The sequence below is a fragment of the Macaca mulatta genome, chromosome 19, assembly GCF_049350105.2.
Source record: "Macaca mulatta isolate MMU2019108-1 chromosome 19, T2T-MMU8v2.0, whole genome shotgun sequence".
Lineage (NCBI taxonomy): Eukaryota > Metazoa > Chordata > Mammalia > Primates > Cercopithecidae > Macaca > Macaca mulatta.
In genome coordinates this window covers 7,071,042-7,087,655 of record NC_133424.1, presented here as the reverse complement: position 1 = coordinate 7,087,655, position 16,614 = coordinate 7,071,042, and the positions used below count along the sequence as shown (strand labels likewise).

Genomic DNA, 16,614 nt, shown 5'->3' with positions numbered 1-16,614 from the left:
CCTCATGATCCACCCACCTCGGCCTCCCAAGTGTTGGGATTACAGGCGTGAGCCACCATGCCTCGTTCTTTTTCTTTTTTATTTATTTACTTATTATTACTATTTTTTGAGATGGAGTCTCACTCTCACCCAGGCTGGTCTCGAACTCCTAACCTCAAGTGATCCATTATCAAGTTATCAAGTTTTCCTTGAAATGGCTTTTGGGCTGTTATTGTTTAGGATGTTTTTCTTTTAGGTTCTCCCTTGATTTCTCCTAAGAATTCAATTCTTCCCCCTTTTCCTGCCTCCCTTCCCTCTTTCTTTCTCACATTTCAATTTGTTGCATCTGGAATTTATTTAGCCATGAGGGAGGGCCCCAACTCTATTTCCCCAATAGCTATGCAAGGCGATCCACCCCATTTATTGAATAACCTGTCTTTCCTTAACTTATTTGAGATGCCATCTTTGGTTGTATTTTTCAATTCCTGCATACGTTTGTGTCTCTCCCTGGCTTCCTCATATGCACAGTACTCACCTTTGCATGTCTGCCACTGTGTGACCTAATTAATATCTGGTAGTGTGGCCGGATGCAGTGGCTCACGCCTGTAATCCCAGCACTTTGGGAGGCCGAGGTGGGTGGATCACCTGAGGTCGGGAGTTCGAGACCGGCCTGACCAACATGGAGAAACCCCGTCTCTACTAAAAATACAAAATTACTGGGCGTGGTGGCGCATGCTTGTAATCCCAGCTACTCATGAGGCTGAGGTAGGCGAATCGCTTGAACCCGGGAGGTGGAGGTTGCGTTGAGCCCAGATCGCGCCATTGCACTCCAGCCTGGCAAGAAGAGCGAAACTCCGTCTCAAAAACAAAACAAAACAAAAAAAGTCTGGTAGTGGTAGTTTCCCTTTATAATTCTGCTTCAGAATTTCCCCAGATATTCTTGGATGCTTTTTTCTTCATATAAATGAATCAGCTTGTGTTTCAGAATATTTTTATCTGTTGTTCTGAAGTTTTAATTTTAATTTTAATTTGTTTTTGTTTTTGTTTTAGATGGAGTCTTACTCTGTCACCCAGGCTGGAGTGGGGTGGCGCTATCATGGCCCACTGGAGCCTCACCCTCCCAGGCTCAAGGAATCCTCCCACTTTGGCTTCCTGAGTAGCCGGGGCCACAAGGACGTGCCATCAGGCCCAGCTAATTTTTTTTTTTTTTTAAATTTTTGTAAAGACGAGGTCTCGCTATGTTGCCCAGGCTGGTGTTGAACTTCTGGGCTCAAGAGATCCTCCCACCTTGGCCTCCCAAAGTGCTGGGATGACAGGAGTAAGCCACTGCACCTGGCCTTACTTTTTTTTTAAATGTCTCCTTGTTGGCACTTGGTGAGTTCCTGGAGAATTCTCAGCAATGTTTTTTCTTTTTTTTTCTTTTTCTCTTTTTTGACATGGAGTTTCACTCTTGTTGCCCAGGCTGGAGTGCAGTCGTGCCGGCTCGGCTCACTGCCTCCTCCGCCTCCCAGGTTCAAGTGATTCTCTTGCCTCCAGCCTTCCAAGTAGCTGGGATTACAAGTGTCTGCCACCATGCCTGGCTATTTTTGTATTTTTGGTAGAGACAGGGTTTCACCATGTTGGCCAGGCTGGTCTCAAACTCCTGACCTCAGGTGATCCGCCGGCCTCAGCCTCAGATCTGTAACCAACCCTCATTATGTGTATGTTACGGTTTTTGTATTGTCCCGCGGTTCTTTTACATTTGTCCATTTCGTTGTGTTTTTGTCTTTTCTTTTTTCTTCTCAATTTTCTTTTTTTTTTTTTTTCTTTAAATAGAGACAGGGTCTTGCTAAGTTTCTCAGACTGGCCTTGAGCGTCTGGGTTCAGGCAGTCCTCCCACCTCAGCCTCCTAAAGTGCTGGGACTATAGGCATGAGCCACTGTGCCTGGCCTCTTTTTTTCTCTTAAGATTTTCGGCGAGGGATGTTTCTATTGACCCGGCTTCAGGCTCACTGATGATTTCCTCGGCCGGCTTCAGTCCCCTGCCGAGCCCATTGGAAGCATGCTTGCTTTATGTCAGTGCTTTTGATGACCATTTCCTTTTGATTTCTTAGAGTTTCCATCTCTCTGCTTACGAGAACCCCCCTGTTGTAGGTTCTGTCCGCTTTTTCCATTAGAGCTCTTAGCATATTAATTATTATTTAAAATTGATAGCCAGGCACGGTGGCTCATGCCTGTAATCCTAGCAGTTTGGGAGGCCGAGGCGGGTGGATCTCTTGAGGCCAGGAGTTCGAGACCAGCTTGGATGATATGGTGACACCCTGTCTCTACTAAAAAGGCAAAAAAATTAGCCGGGTGTGGTGGCGCATTCCTGTAATCCCAGCTACTCGCTGCTGGGTGAGTGCAAGGTTCCTGGGAGTCCCCAGCACCTGACACAACATACCCTGTTGGGAGGTGGAATTCAGGGACAGCCCAGGCTTGGACCTTGCTCTCAAGGGGTTCCCCAGTGTCCTGGATGGGTGGAGAGAGGGCTCAGTGCTGGAGAGCCTTGAGAAGTGGGGAGGGCTTTCTAGGAGAGGGGATATGAGAGTGGGGCTTCACAGGATGTATATGAGTTCACTAGGTGGAGAATGTCTGGAAGGGTGAGCTGGGCATGCACAGGACTGGGCCGTTGAAAAATCCCACTAAGCATAGACTTAAGTGGGAGCCCTTGTCAGCTCCCTGTCCTGAGGACTCTTCCTTGGGACCCCATAGAAGGTGGGCTGGTGGGTTCCTGCCCCCAAAACGCTCCAGGGAGGGGCCATGTGCCCTTTACCCTGCCATGATGGCACCAATACTGGTGATGACCCACTCTTCTGAGTTGAGACCCATGATCCCCACGCCGTGGAAGCGCTCCAGGCCCAGCTAGGGGAGGAGGTCCTTGTGAGGCACTAGGAGGCTCAGCCATCCCCTCCCACCTGCCCGGGAGCCTCAGGCTGAGAACCTTTGGCTCCCTTTTCTCTGTTGCCTGTTTCTTCTTTCTTCTTCTTCTTTTTTTTCTTTTTTTCTGAAACAACATCTTGCTCTCTTGCCCAGGCTGGAATGCAATAGCGCAATCATGGCTCACTGCAGCCTCGACCTCCCCCAGCCCCAGCCATCCTCCCGCCTCAGTCCCCTAAGTAGCTGGGACTACAGGTGTACGCCACCACACCTGGGTAATTTTTTAATTTTTAATTTTTTGTAGAGACGGGATCTCACTATGTCACCCAGGCTGGTCTTGTACTCCTGGGTTCAGGCGATCCACTCGCCTTGGCCTCCCAAAGCACTGGGATTACAACCACCTCGCTTGTCCTGTTTCTTCTGTTTTTTTTGTTTTGTTTTGTTTTGTTTGTTGTTGTTGTTGTTGTTTTCTCTGATAAAATAACGCATCCCCCCCATGACAAGCAACCACACATTCATCTAGAACTGGGGCTCTCAGCCAGGGGGCAATTCTGTTCCTCCGGGGACTTTTGGTAATACTTGGAGACATTAGGGGTTGTCATAGCTCCGGGAATGAAGCGCCACTGGCTTTGATAGAGACGAGATACTCACAGGACATTCTCCACCACAAAGAATGATCCGGCCCCTGAGGACAACGGCCCGGAGATTGAGAAATCCTGGAAAAAAGAACTGCAAACAAAATACCTTCCTGACATTTTTAAGCACGCATACTTCACAGAGCCAGGGCAATACTACACATACGTACCTGCCTTTGTTCACAAAACCATTCATCTTGACTGTTTCCCCCAGTCTTTAAATATTTCTCTGCAATATCAAATCTAACACTTCCATAATGTCGTGTAGTATAGAGATGTCATGATTTAATCATCCCCCTTATTGGCTGATACGTAGGCTCTGGCTGCTGGGTTCTTTGTTGTTGGTTCCACTTTTTTTTTTTTCTTTCTTTCTTTCTTTTTTTTAATGAGACAGGGTCTTGGCCAGGTGCGGTGGCTCACGCCTGTAATCCCAGCACTTTGGGACGGATCATGAGGTCAGGAGATTGAGACCATCCTGGCTAACACGGTGAAACCCCATCTCTACAAAAAATACAAAATATGAGCCGGGCGCGGTGGTGGGCGCCTGTAGTCCCAGCTACTCGGGAGGCTGAGGCAGCAGAATGGCGTGAACCCGGGAGGCAGAGCTTGCAGTGAACCGAGGTCGTGCCACTGCACTCCAGCCTGGGTGACAGAGCGAGACTCCGTCTCAAAAATAAACAAATAAATAAATAAAAGAGACAGGGTCTTGCTCTGTCACCCAGGGCTGGAGTGCAGTGGTGCCTCCATGGCTCACAGCAGCCTCCACCTCCTTGGCTCAAGCGATCCTCCCACCTCAGCCTTCTGAGTAGCTAGGACTCCATGTGCACCACCATGCCACCATAATTTTCATATTTTTTGGAGATGGCGGTCTCACTATGTCGTCCAAGCTGGTATGAGCCACCACGCCCAGCCTGGTTTCACTTTTATTAGGTAAAATGTTGAGGTGAACACCCTGGTAGCTCAGGCTCTGCCTGTGCACTGAGATTATCTGTGCTGACATAAGTGTCCACCTGATAATTTAAGATGGTGTAACTCTCTTGGTTCCATTCACTCAGGTGAGCCCATCGGATCCAGGTGGGGCCCCTCCCCGCCACTGCAGACTCTTGGATACAGCTGCCCACCCCTCATTTCCTCGTCTAACACACATCTCAAACCCAGCTAGGGGAGCCCAGCTAGGGGAGGGATATTACTAATAGCCCTTGTCCCTAAACCTCCTCCCTCCACTCCAACCTTCCATAATCTCAGACAACAGCAGCTCCATCCTTCAAGTGGCACCGACCAGAAACTTTGGTCATTCTCAGTGGGTTCTGCTGAGACACCGAGAAATTCTGTGGTCTCTGCTTTCAGAATCCGAACGCTTCTCACCCTCTCCCCTGCTACACCTTGGTCCAAACTATCAGCATCTCAATCTCAGCTGGTCTCTTTCTACTCAGTCTGTCCTCCCCACAGTAGCCAGAGAGCACCTGAGTTCAGGGTACATCCCTTCTCTGCCTCCATGGCTCCCAGTCCCCCTCCCCTCAGGTAAAAGCCACATTCTCCCCAAGGCCCACCAGGCACTTCTCGACCTTCCCCACCCCCTCCCTCCCTCACTCTGCTCCAGCCACACAGGCCTCCTCCCTATTCCTTCAACACAGCATGCACTGTCCTGCCTCAGGGCCTTTGCACAAACTCCCCTTGACCTGGAACACCGTCCCCTAGATCTTTCCTCTTCATTGAAGTCTTTGTTGAAATATCTCTTTCTCACAGTGAGGTTCTCCTTAGCCATGTTTTTCTTTTCTTTTTTCCTTTTTTTTTTTTTTTTTGAGACAGAGTCTCACTGTGTTGCCCGGGATGGAGTGCAGTGGCATGATCTCAGCTCACTGCAACTTCCGGCTCCTAGGTTCAAGCGATTCTCCTGCCTCAGCCTCCCAAGTAGCTGGGATTACAGGTGTGCACCACCATACCCAGCTAATTCTGTATTTTTTAGTAGAGACAGGGTTTCACCATATTGGCCAGGCTGGTCTCGAACTCCTGACCTCAAGTGATCTGCCCTCCTCAGCCTCCCAAAGTGCTGGGATTACAGGGGTGAGACACCGCACCTGGCTAGCCGCCATATTTTTAAATTCTGCCCCCACCTCAGCAGTTTTCTCCTTTACATGCTTTGGATTCCTCTGAATTACTGACCTCTGTCTACCTATTGCATAATTTAGTTGTTTATTACATGGACTGAACAAGTCACAGGAGGTCTCTTATCCCCTTTCCTAATCTGAGAAATGGGTGTTCATTCATTCAACAAACATCAGAGGGTTGGCGCTGGTACAACAACAAGGCAATCCGGCCGCTCGCCCTCAGGGAAATGACCAAATAAACAAACGGCCATGGTAGCTTGTAGCCATCATGATAAAAACTGGGAAGATTTTTTTTTTTTTTCTTTGAGACAGAGTCTTGCTCTGTCGCCCAGGCTGGAGTGCAGTGGCATGATCTTGGCTCACTACAACCTCTACCTCCCAAGTAGCTGGGATTACAGGTGTGCCACCATGCCTGGCTAATTGTTTTGTATGTTTAGTAGAGACAGAGTTTCACCATGTTGCCCAGGTTGGTCTCAAACTCCGGACCTCAAGTGATCCGCCCATCTCAACCTCCCAGAATGCTGGGATTACAGGCGTGAGCCACCGTGCCTGGCCCTGAGCAGACAACTTTTAAAGGCACTGTCACAGAGAGGGGGAAGGGGGTAGGTCTGGGGAACCAGGGGAGCAAGGAAAGACCTCGCTGAGGACGTGCCACTGGAGAAGAGACACAATAAAAACCATAAAAATGGCCGGGCATGGTGTCTCACGTCTGTAATCCCAGCACTTTGGGAGGCCAAGGTGGGCGAATCTTGAGGTCAGGAGTTTGAGACCAGCCTGGTCCACATGGTGAAACCCCTGTCTCTGCTAAAAATACAAAAAATTAGCTGGATGTGGTGGCAGGCACCTGTAATCCCAGCTACTCGGGAGACTGAGGCAGGAGAATTGCTTGAACCCGGAAGGCGGAGGTTGCAGTGAGCCAAGATCGCACCACTGCATTCCAGCCTGGGCGACAGTGCGAGACTCTGTCTCAAAAACAAAAACGAAAAAGAACCATAAAAATAATAAATAGTGAATGCTGGTGCAATGCTTTGTGTGTGCCAGAGCTATTGAATGTGTGTAAACTCACTGAATCCATGCAGCAAAGCTGTGAGCTAGCTGCTGTTATATTTTGTATATTTACATACAAAATGCTAATATAAATGAACATATTTTATATTAAATTTAACATAAAAGTATAGCACACATAAAATTTATCCATAAACAGATGTTTTATATACTGTGCATTTATAACAACTATATTTTAAATGTATATATCTAATTATACATATTTTTATGTTTAATTTTTAAATTTTTAACAGTATTTTTACTTGAAGATCCAGTTTATTATGGGTATTGGAATGACTTTTCTTCTCTTTTTTTCTTTTGAGACAGAGTCTCGCTCTGTTGTTGCCTAGGCGGGAGTGCAGTAGCACCATCTCGGCTCACTGTCTCTGCCTCCCGGGTTTGAGTGATTCTCCTGCCTCCAGCCTCCCGAGTAGCTGGGATTACAGGCATGCACCTCCATGCCTGGCTAATTTTTGTATTTTTAGTAGAGACAGGGCTTCACCATGTTGGCCAGGCTGGTCTCAAACTCCTGACCTCAAGTGATCCGCCTGCCTCGGGCCCCAAAGTGTTGGGATTACAGGCGTGAGCCACCGCGCCTGGCCTTTACATATACATGTATATGTAAACTCTTCATATGGGGAAACAGAGGCACAAAGGCAAAGTAATTCGTGCAAGAGAAACATAGCTAATGGCTGCTCTGGGATCCGAACCGGGCCCCCTAAGGCTGCAGCTTTTCATCTCTGGCTCTCAGGCAGCCTCAGGGAATCCATTCAAACAAACATGCGGGTCAGACAAGAGGCAGCTACGGGAGAGTAACACCGCGCAGGCGCAGGAGGGAAGGAGTGGCGCGCAGGCGCAGGAGGCGGGGGGCGGGGGGAGGAAGGCCCTGCAGCAGCGCGCAGGCGCAGAAGCGGGTGGGCCGGAGCGGTGCGCAGGCGTACCAGAGGGCAGGAAAGGCGCGCAGGCGCAGGAGGTGGGGAGGGGCGGGGGAAGAAAGGCCCTGGAGCGGTGCGCTGGTGCAGGAGGTGAAGTAAGTGGCGCGCAGGCGCAGGAGGGTGGGTGTAGAAGAGGCGCGCAGGCGCAGGAGGGGCGAGAGAGGCGCGCAGGCGCGGGCCGCCTGGCGGTACTTTGAAGAAAGACTTGGCGACGCACGGGTGCTGCTCGTGGTACTCGAAGTAGGTGAGCAGGTGGCAGCTGTCTCTGTAGTTGGAGCCGGGCGCGATGTTGTTGGCGTACTTGATGGCCGTGCTTGCGACCATGTCGTGCACGGTGAGGAGTGTCTCGTTGCTAACCTAGTCCTTGCTGAGCCGCAGTCGCGCCTCCTCGTCGCGCTCCGTGGTCCAGGTAGCTCAGCCTGCGGACAGGCGGGTCAGCGGCGTCCGGAGACCCCCAGTGGACCTAGAGAGAGGCGAGCAGGTGGGGTGTCAGTGGCAAAACCAGGGAGAGATGGGGGCACAGGCGGGGGCGTGGCACTGAGAGATGGCAGACAGAGGGGGCGTGAGGTATGAAGTGGATTGCCAAGGGAGAAAGAGATGACCAGCGAGGCACAGAAGGGGATGCAGGGGACAGGTGGACAGTAAGACGCACTGACCCAGAGAGAGGAGTTCAGCAGGAAACCCACCAGCAAGCAGACAGGTCAGCTGCAGGCCCACACTGTCCCTGCCGGGCGCCGTATCCTCCCCAGGGACTGGACCCTTCTGACAACTAACCACCTGCACCCCCCAAGCCCCCATACACCCAACCTGGCACCCTGTGGCCGTGCTTTCCATGCCCCTATCCCATCAGGCGACTTCTGAAGAGACAGATTGAACCCTAAAGGATCCTGACACTGGCTGAACTGCCCTTGGCCAGCCCTGAAGCTCTAGATCCCCCAATCTCAAACTGGCTTCTTTGGGAACCCCACTAGCCTCACCCAGGAGCCAAGGAACCCCGACCTCTGTTTTTCTTTCCTGGGTGTTGAGTGCCTTTCTGTCATGGACTCTGAATCTGTCCGAAAACATGGTCTCCAAAGTATCTTTGTTTTTCTTCTTCTTGTGTGGGGCATCTAGTTTGCTGGGCTCGGGCAGACAGATCTTCAAACGAAACTACAGCGGGCAGCGGGGGTGGGAGTGTCCAACAGGGAGGCACAGGATTCCCGCCGAGTCATGGGGGTGACCAGGGAAGGCTTCTCTGAACAGTGGGTAGACACTGACCAGGCAAAGGAAGGAGGGAGAAGCATCTTAAAAGAGGTAAAAAGCGGCCGGGCCCGGAGCTCACGCCTGTAATTCCAGCACTTTGGGAGGCCGAGGCGGGCGGATCACGAGGTCAGGAGTTTGAGGCCAGCTTGTTCAATATGGTGAAATCCTGTGTCTACTAAAAAATACAAAAATTAGCCGGGCGTGGTGGTGCACACCTGCAGTCCCAGCTACTCGGGACGCTGAGGCAGGAGAATTTCTTGAACCCAGGAAGTGGAGGTTGCAGTGAGCCGAGATCACACTACTGTACTCCAGCCTGGGTGACATAATGAGACTCCGTCTCATTAAAAAAAATAAAAAAAATAAATAAATAAAGAGGTAACAGGCTGGGTGCAGTGGCTCATGCCTGTAATCCCAGCACTTTGGGAGGCCAAGGTGGGCAGATCACTTGAGGCTTGGCCAACATGGTGAAACCCCATCTGTACTAAAAATGCAAAAATTAGCCAGGCATGGTATCGGGTACCTGTAATCCCAGCTACTCGGGAGGCTGAGGCAAAAGAATCATTTGAACCTGGGAGGTGGAGGTTGCAGTGAACTGAGATCGCACCTCTGCATTCCAGCCTGGGGAACTGAGGGAGACTCTGTCTCCAAAAAAAAAAGAAAGAAAGAAAGAAAGGGAAAAACGTGATGAAGGCGGTTGGGGGCCGGTGTGAAGAGAAGAAGGAGCATGGAAGGAAGGAAATGAATCTACCACACCCATTCCCCACCTGGTGTGCAGCCTAGTTCATCCCCAGGGGGAGCTGACATATGTGGGCTCCCAGTCCCTCCCTCGTGTCCACAACATATTTTCATGCCCCTCTGTCATTGGGAAGGCAGTGCCCACTCTGGGCTCTACCTTTTTTTTTTTTTTGAGACAGAGTCTCTCGCTGTGGTCCAGGCTGGAGTACAGTAGCGCAATCTCGGCTCACTGCAAGCTCTGCCTCCTGGGTTCACGCCATTCTCCTGCCTCAGCCTCCCCAGTAGCTGGGACTACAGGCCCCCGCCACCATGCCTGGCTAATTTTTTGTGTTTTTAGTAGAGACAGAGTTTCACCATGTTAGCCAGGATGGTCTCAACCTCCTGACCTCGTGAACCACCCGCCTCGGCCTCCCAAAGTGCTGGGATTACAGGCGTGAGCCACTATATGCCCTCCTCTGGACTCTACCTTTTTTTTTTTTTTTTTTTTTGAGATGGAGTCTTGCTGTGTCGCCCAGGCTGGAGTGCAGTGGCGCGATCTCGGCTCACTGCAAGCTCCGCCTCCCGGGTTCACACCATTCTCCCGCCTCAGCCTCCGAGTAGCTGGGACTACAGGCGCCCGCCACCACGGCTGGCTAGTTTTTTGTATTTTTAGTAGAGACGGGGTTTCACCATGTTAGCCAGGATGGTCTCGATCTCCTGACCTCGTGATCCACCCGCCTCGGCCTCCCAAAGTGCTGGGATTACAGGCTTGAGCCACCGCGCCCGGCGACTCTACCTTTTTATCTTCTTGGTCACTCCCCCTGTTCTAGCCACAGGGATTCTAGCCACAGGGGGACAGTGGTCTCTAGACCAGATATCCAGAATGTTCCTGTCCATGGCCAACCTGGTGACATCACTGTGGATCTCGTGGCCCACAGCCACGATGGAGACATGACCCATTGCCTCTTTGTAGAGACCAGTTTTAGAGGGCAGGGAGGGTCTACCCAAGAAGGCCCTTCACTGCTCTGACAGGCCAGTGGTCTGCAAGGTGACAGTCCCCAGGGAAGAGCCAGGGGCAAGTCTGGCAGCGGGAGGGACTCCAGAGTCCTGCTCCACACAGTTGGCTTTGAGTGAGACAGTTCACAAGGGAACTGGAAGAAGAGTGGTGAGATGGAGGAGGTAAATAAGGTGCGGGCATCATGGAGGTCAAGGAAACAGAGCCCTGGGCTCCCGGAAGGCTGAGTTAGAGAAGGACTTTGAGTCGCTGTGCCTGGGGTTTTATGAATTCATTTACCCACCAAGCATAATTGAAAGCAGGGGTGTGAAGAGGTATTTATACACCCATGGTTTCTTTTCTGGGCACTGAATGTGTTTCTGCCATGGACCCTGAACCATGCCATGGACCCATATACACAGCAGTATGATTCACAAGAGCCTAAAGGGGGAAGTAACCCAAGGGTCTATTGATGGATGAACGGATAAATTAAATTTATCCACGTATATATGTGTACACACACACGTGTATACATACATGATGAAATATTACTCAGCCTGAAAAAAGAAATTTTAACACGTGCTAAACATGGATGAGACCAGGTATGGTGGCTCACACCTGTAATCCCAACACTTTGAGGGGCCGAGATGGGAGGATCAGTTGAGGCCAGGAGTTCAAGACAAACCTGGGCAACATAGGGAGACCCTGTCTCTATTTTTAAAAAATTGTTAAAAAATTGAAAAAACTTTTTAAAAGGATGACCCTTAAAGGCATTATCCTCAGTTAAATAAGCCAGCCAGAAAATGGCAAATATTCTTACAATACCCCCTCTTTTTTTTTTTTGAGATAGAGTCTCGCTCTGTCACCCAGGCCAGAGTGCAGTAGTATGATCTCAGCTCACTGCAACCTCCGCCTCCTGGGTTCAAGTGATTCTTCTGCCTCAGCCTCCTGAGCAGCTGGGACTACAGGCGCACTCCACCACGTCTGGCTAATTTTTGTATTTTTAGTAGAGACAGGCTTTCACCATATAGGCCAGGCTGGTCTCGAACTCCTGACCTCGTGATCCACCCTCCTCGGCCTCCCAGAGTGCTGGGATTACAGGCATGAACCACCGCACCCAGCCTACAATTTTACTTTTAAGGTGCTTAAAGTAGTAAAATTCAAGAGACAGAAAGTAGAATGATAGCTTTCAGGGGAAGGGGAAACGGGGAATTGTTTGATGGATCCAAAGTTTCTGTTTGAAAAGATGCAACTTCTAGAAATGTGTCGTGTTGATGGTTGTACTACGATGTGAATGTGCTTAATGCCACTGAACTGTGTAATAACAAAGGGTTAAAACGACACATTTTATGTTACGTATATTTTACCACAGTTAAATTTTAAAAGCCTTCCTGACGATAGCAGATTCTTGTCGTTTCTCAAAAAACATTGAGAGAACATTAAGAGAACAGTGAGACCAGGGTGAGAATCATTATAGAAAACACATACATTCCTCTCCTGTATTTGAGCTTCCCTCACTTGACATAATCAACCATTTGTATTTCCTTGAGGAGGAATCTACATTGAAAAGGAAGTGAAAAAATATTTGCAAAAGATATGCACATCTCTGTAAAAAGCTTACACATTTTGAGAAATAGGTTAGCAGTGGGGTGTCTAAATATAATATTAACATACAAAAATCAACAGCTTTTCCATATACCAACATTAACTACCTAGAAAACCTAAAAGTGGGGAGATCACATGGACAGTAGAAACAAGCTATAAAACAGAATTATATTGACCCAAAATTGTACAGTATAGTCATGGATAAAATCAGAAGGGTTTGGCTGATTTCAGTGGCTCATACCTGTAACCCCAGTGCTTTAGGAGGCCAAGACAGGAGAGGATCCCTCGAGCCCAGGAATTTGAAGTTACAGTGAGCTGAGATCACACCGGTGCACTCCAGCCTGGGTGACAGACTGAGGCCCTGGCTCTATTTTTAAAAAAACTCAAAAAGGTTTACTAACAGAAACATGAAAATGCAGAAAATGTGGCGTGAGATATACCTCAGAAAGGGTACTGTTTACAGTGTGACAGCTGAAACAAGAGGCCAGAGCATCGCCTTGTTCAACCTCAGATGGGAATGTACAGTCGGCCACTCAAATTTTTCACTCCTGTGTATGTCCTGGAATGACTTCTAAAGTGCCATAAATATTGATTTGGAGTTTACAAGCAAATTTTAGCGGTGAGGCGAATTTGCAGATACGGAATCGGCAAATAATGAGGACCAACTGTACTAACTTATTAAAAAGTAAAAGCCCACCAAATAGTTGAGGAGGGCCATTGATGTGGTTTGGATATTTGTCCCTGCCCAAATCTCATGTTGCACTGTAATCCCCAGTGCTGGAGGTGGGGACTGGTGGAGGTGTTTGGGTCACGGCGGGGGCCAGATCCCTCATGGCTTGGGGCTGTCTTCACGATAGTGCGTTCTGGAAAGATGTGGTCATTTAAAAATGTGTGGCACTCCCTCTGGCTTGCTCCTGCTTTCGCCATGAGACATGCCTGCTCCCCTTTTGCCCTCTGCCATGATTGCGAGCTCCCTGAGGCTTCACCAGAAGCTGAACAGGCACCAGCACCATACTTTCTGTAAAGACTGTAGAACCATGAGCTAATTAATTAAGCCTCTTTTCTTTATAAATGACCCCATCTCAGGTATTTCTTTTATAGCAGTGCAAGAATGGCCTAATACAGCACTCAAAGTTGACATTAGCCTTATCTGCATTGCGTTAATTTTTTTTTTTTTTTTGCAAGGAGAATGCCATTTTAAATTTCTGGTGTATTTAAAAAATGGAACTCAAAAGGGTCTCTGGCCTGCCTCTGATCAGTATCTAGAACCTTAAGAGACACTGGGAGTTTTGTTGCTCCTGATAAGCTGTTTCTCTCCAGCCTGGGAGATGTTCCCTCTCCCACTCTCCCTACTAATATTTCAGGGACACACTATGAATATGCCGTTTCAGGTCTGGTCTGCTTATAACGGACTGTTGGATGGGAGAGGAATAAACTATCTTCTTTCAGTTGTTCTTATTGAATTTTACCACAACAGCAAAACTCCTCCCTAATGATGGAATTAGTCAAGAGTCATACCTTGACTCCTGAGTTAACCAAGACTGACTGTGTTGATGATAACCATTAACTCATACCGAGGACTTTCTGGAGTCAGACACTGCATTCCCTGTACATCATCTCCATGAACTTCCATGGCCACCCTCCGAGATGGGGATCTACTTTCCAGATTTAAAATCTCTGAGCCTCAGACAGTTGAAATCACAGCTGGTCACAGTCTGAACCCAGAACCGATTTCAGAGGCCAAGTCCCTCCCCATCACACTAAATAAAGGACGAAGTATTTGTGTCAAGCCAAAAATCAAGACATGGGGCCCTGAAGTGCTTTATTATCAGAACTTATTGGAAGGGTTTCCCAGTTGCTTCCAGGCAGGTGAGTTCATTTGGGGGCCCAGTTCTTCAAATCTGTGAAGGCTTTTTCTTTCTAATGTCTCTTTAAGTCCCCTGAGGAGAAAAAAAAAATCAAATGGGAACCCACAAGTTCAGATCTTTCTTCCAAATCAGGCAGCTCTTGGTAGACTTCCCAGTAAGGCTTCCCTGGGGTCATGACTTGAAGGTCCGTAGAAAGATCTACGATGATTTTCATGCTTTGAAACGTATGGCAGGTTCTTCTAGGGAGCACCTCTTCAACAGACGAACAATCAAGAAACTGACCAAGGAGGAATGTGGCTCCTTAAAAACAGCAGGAAGAGCTTCTACCCAGAGCAGCATTTCACTTATTGCAATGAGGTCTTCCTGCCGAAGGCTGCAAAGAGGAGAAACACAAGTTATCACTGGGGGATTCTCGTAATATGTGCATTCAGTCTCCAAGATCCCACAGTCACCATATGATGAAAATATTCCCCAGTGAATTGATCCATTTATAAATTGGCCATCACCCAAAATCTCCCCACAATGAACTTTAGAGTGGCACTATCCAAAAGAAACATTACTGGAGCCACCTATGCAATTTAATAATATATAGCAGCCACTTTTTAAACATTCTTATTTATATTTTTTGAGACAGAGTCTCGCTCTGTCTCCCAGGCTGGAGTGCAGTGACGCAATCTCAGCTCACTGCAAGCTCCACCTCCCGGGTTCACGCCTTTCTCCTAGCAGCCACATTTTTAAAAAAGGAACTTGGCCAGGCACAATGGCTCACACCTGTAATCACAGCACTTTGTGATGCTGAAGCAGGAGGGTCGCTTGAGGCCTGGAGTTTGCGACCAACCTGGGCAACATAGAAAGACCTTATCCCCACAAAAACATTTAAAACACTGGGTACGAATGTACCACTGCACTCTAGCCTGAGCAACAGAGCAAGATCCTGTCTCTAAAAAGTAAATAAAAATTTAAAACTGGTAAAAGTACTTTTAATAATAAATATTTTATGTAACCCAGTATTCCAGAATATCATCTCAACATGTAATCAAAATTTTAAAATACTGATATTTTATTTATATATATATAATATGTATAATATATATATTATAAATATATATATAGTGCTGAGCTTTTGAAGCCCAGTGTGTGTTTTATGTATTACAGCACATCTTGGTTTGGACAGGCCACATTGTGGCCAGTGGCTGCTATATTGGACAGCACTGGTATAAGAGGGTCCATCTCTCACTCCTGCATCAATGTCCAATGGTTTCTCATTCAACTGGAAAGTGAAATTGGAAATCTCACGAAAGATGAAGAATTATGAATGTGGTACGTTGAACTGCTGGGCCCACCCACAAGACATTGACACATGAAGGTGCAGAAGGGTTAAACCAGTTAACACTGAACAAAGGACAATGGATGTGATGAGTCACAGGCTGAGTTGTACCCCTCCACAGTTCACGTGTTGAAGTCCTAACCTTTAGTACCTCAGGATATAACTTCTTTGGAAACAGGATCATTACAGAAGTTAAAATGAGGTCATTAGGGTGAGCCCTAATCTTATTAACCTGTCCTTATAAAAGGGAAATTTGAACACAGAGACACCCACAGGGAAGATGATGTGAAGACACAGAGAGAAGACAGCCATCAGCAAGCCAAGGAGAGAGGTCTGGAATGGATCCTCCCCTCACAGCCCTCAGAAGGAACCAAGCCAATCAGCCTCTCAATCTCACAGTTTTAGCATGCAGATCTGTGAGACAATACATTTATGTTGTTTAAGCCCTCCAGTCTGTGGTACTTTGTTATGTAGCCCCAGCAAACTAAAACATGGGTTGGCTGGTGGCATTAGAACAATTTGCCCAGGAGAAGGTTACAGGCAGCCTATAGGACAATTGAAGATGCATTCTACTTTCTGCCTGCATTGTGCATCTAGTGAAGAAAACAAACAAAAAAAACTATCAGTGATTCATGGTGTCATGGAGGCTCCCTCTGCACATGCCTTGGGGAGAGGAGAGGAGAGGAGAAATGGTGGGTAGTGGAAGTTCAAGCCTCCATCCCTTATTAATCTGTGTAATGGGCCAACACACCTCATTCCTTGGATTCCTGGCAAGTAGAACTTTCTCCACTAAAGTTTCTGACAAAAGGCCTTCTCCAAATAAGACCCAAAGAGACATTTGGGATTTATTGCCTCCTACTTTCTAGAAACAAATAGAAAAGGCGGGAAGCACCGCTCACATCATTGGTGGCTAGTTGAAGGAGTTTACATACCCTACCATGACCCTGGTATGAGTTGAAGCCTGCTGCTCAGAACCCACTGCAACTGTGTGTGTCTGTGTCTGTGTGTTCTGCAATTCCAATCACAGATCTGCCTGCCACACAGTGGAGCCCTCTCTTGGACTCTGAATGCATAGCCCAGCAAAGCCAAGCAACTGAATCTCACCATCAGAACAGGTGACAGCAGCTCCATCAAAGCTGTCGGTGGTACATGAGATCAATTTGTTTTTTGTATTTCTGGGCTACAAAATGTCTCTTAAGTTTCATCGTTGGACCTATTGAGAAAGGAGAAATCAATTGAGTTACGGAGATAAAAGAAAATTCCATA

The 16,614-nt window shown here is 48.1% G+C and overlaps 2 protein-coding genes across 19 annotated transcripts in view; one reads left to right on the top strand and one right to left on the bottom strand.

Moving 5' to 3' along the window:
• The first annotated feature begins 7,788 nt into the window (after positions 1-7,788).
• The window catches only part of RFX2 (regulatory factor X2), a 205,281-nt gene continuing 196,455 nt past the window's right edge, over positions 7,789-16,614 (top strand). For 5 of the 11 annotated variants that reach the window (XM_077979404.1, XM_077979405.1, XM_077979406.1 and 2 more), the window contains exon 1: positions 7,789-7,842. The gene's annotated coding sequence lies outside the window, so the exon portion shown is untranslated. Of the gene's footprint in view, positions 8,080-16,614 lie in introns of all 11 variants that reach the window. The other 6 variants (XM_077979399.1, XM_077979407.1, XM_077979396.1 and 3 more) reach the window with 2 other exon arrangements.
• The window catches only part of ACSBG2 (acyl-CoA synthetase bubblegum family member 2), a 47,043-nt gene continuing 44,361 nt past the window's right edge, over positions 13,933-16,614 (bottom strand). For all 8 annotated transcript variants that reach the window (XM_077979422.1, XM_015122616.3, XM_015122615.3 and 5 more), the window contains 2 exons: positions 16,453-16,561; positions 13,933-14,394 (listed from right to left, as the gene is read on the bottom strand). In XM_077979422.1, coding sequence (XP_077835548.1) covers positions 16,479-16,561 — 83 coding nt within the window. In that variant the 3' untranslated portion in view covers positions 13,933-14,394; positions 16,453-16,478. The remainder of the gene's footprint in view (positions 14,395-16,452; positions 16,562-16,614) is intronic.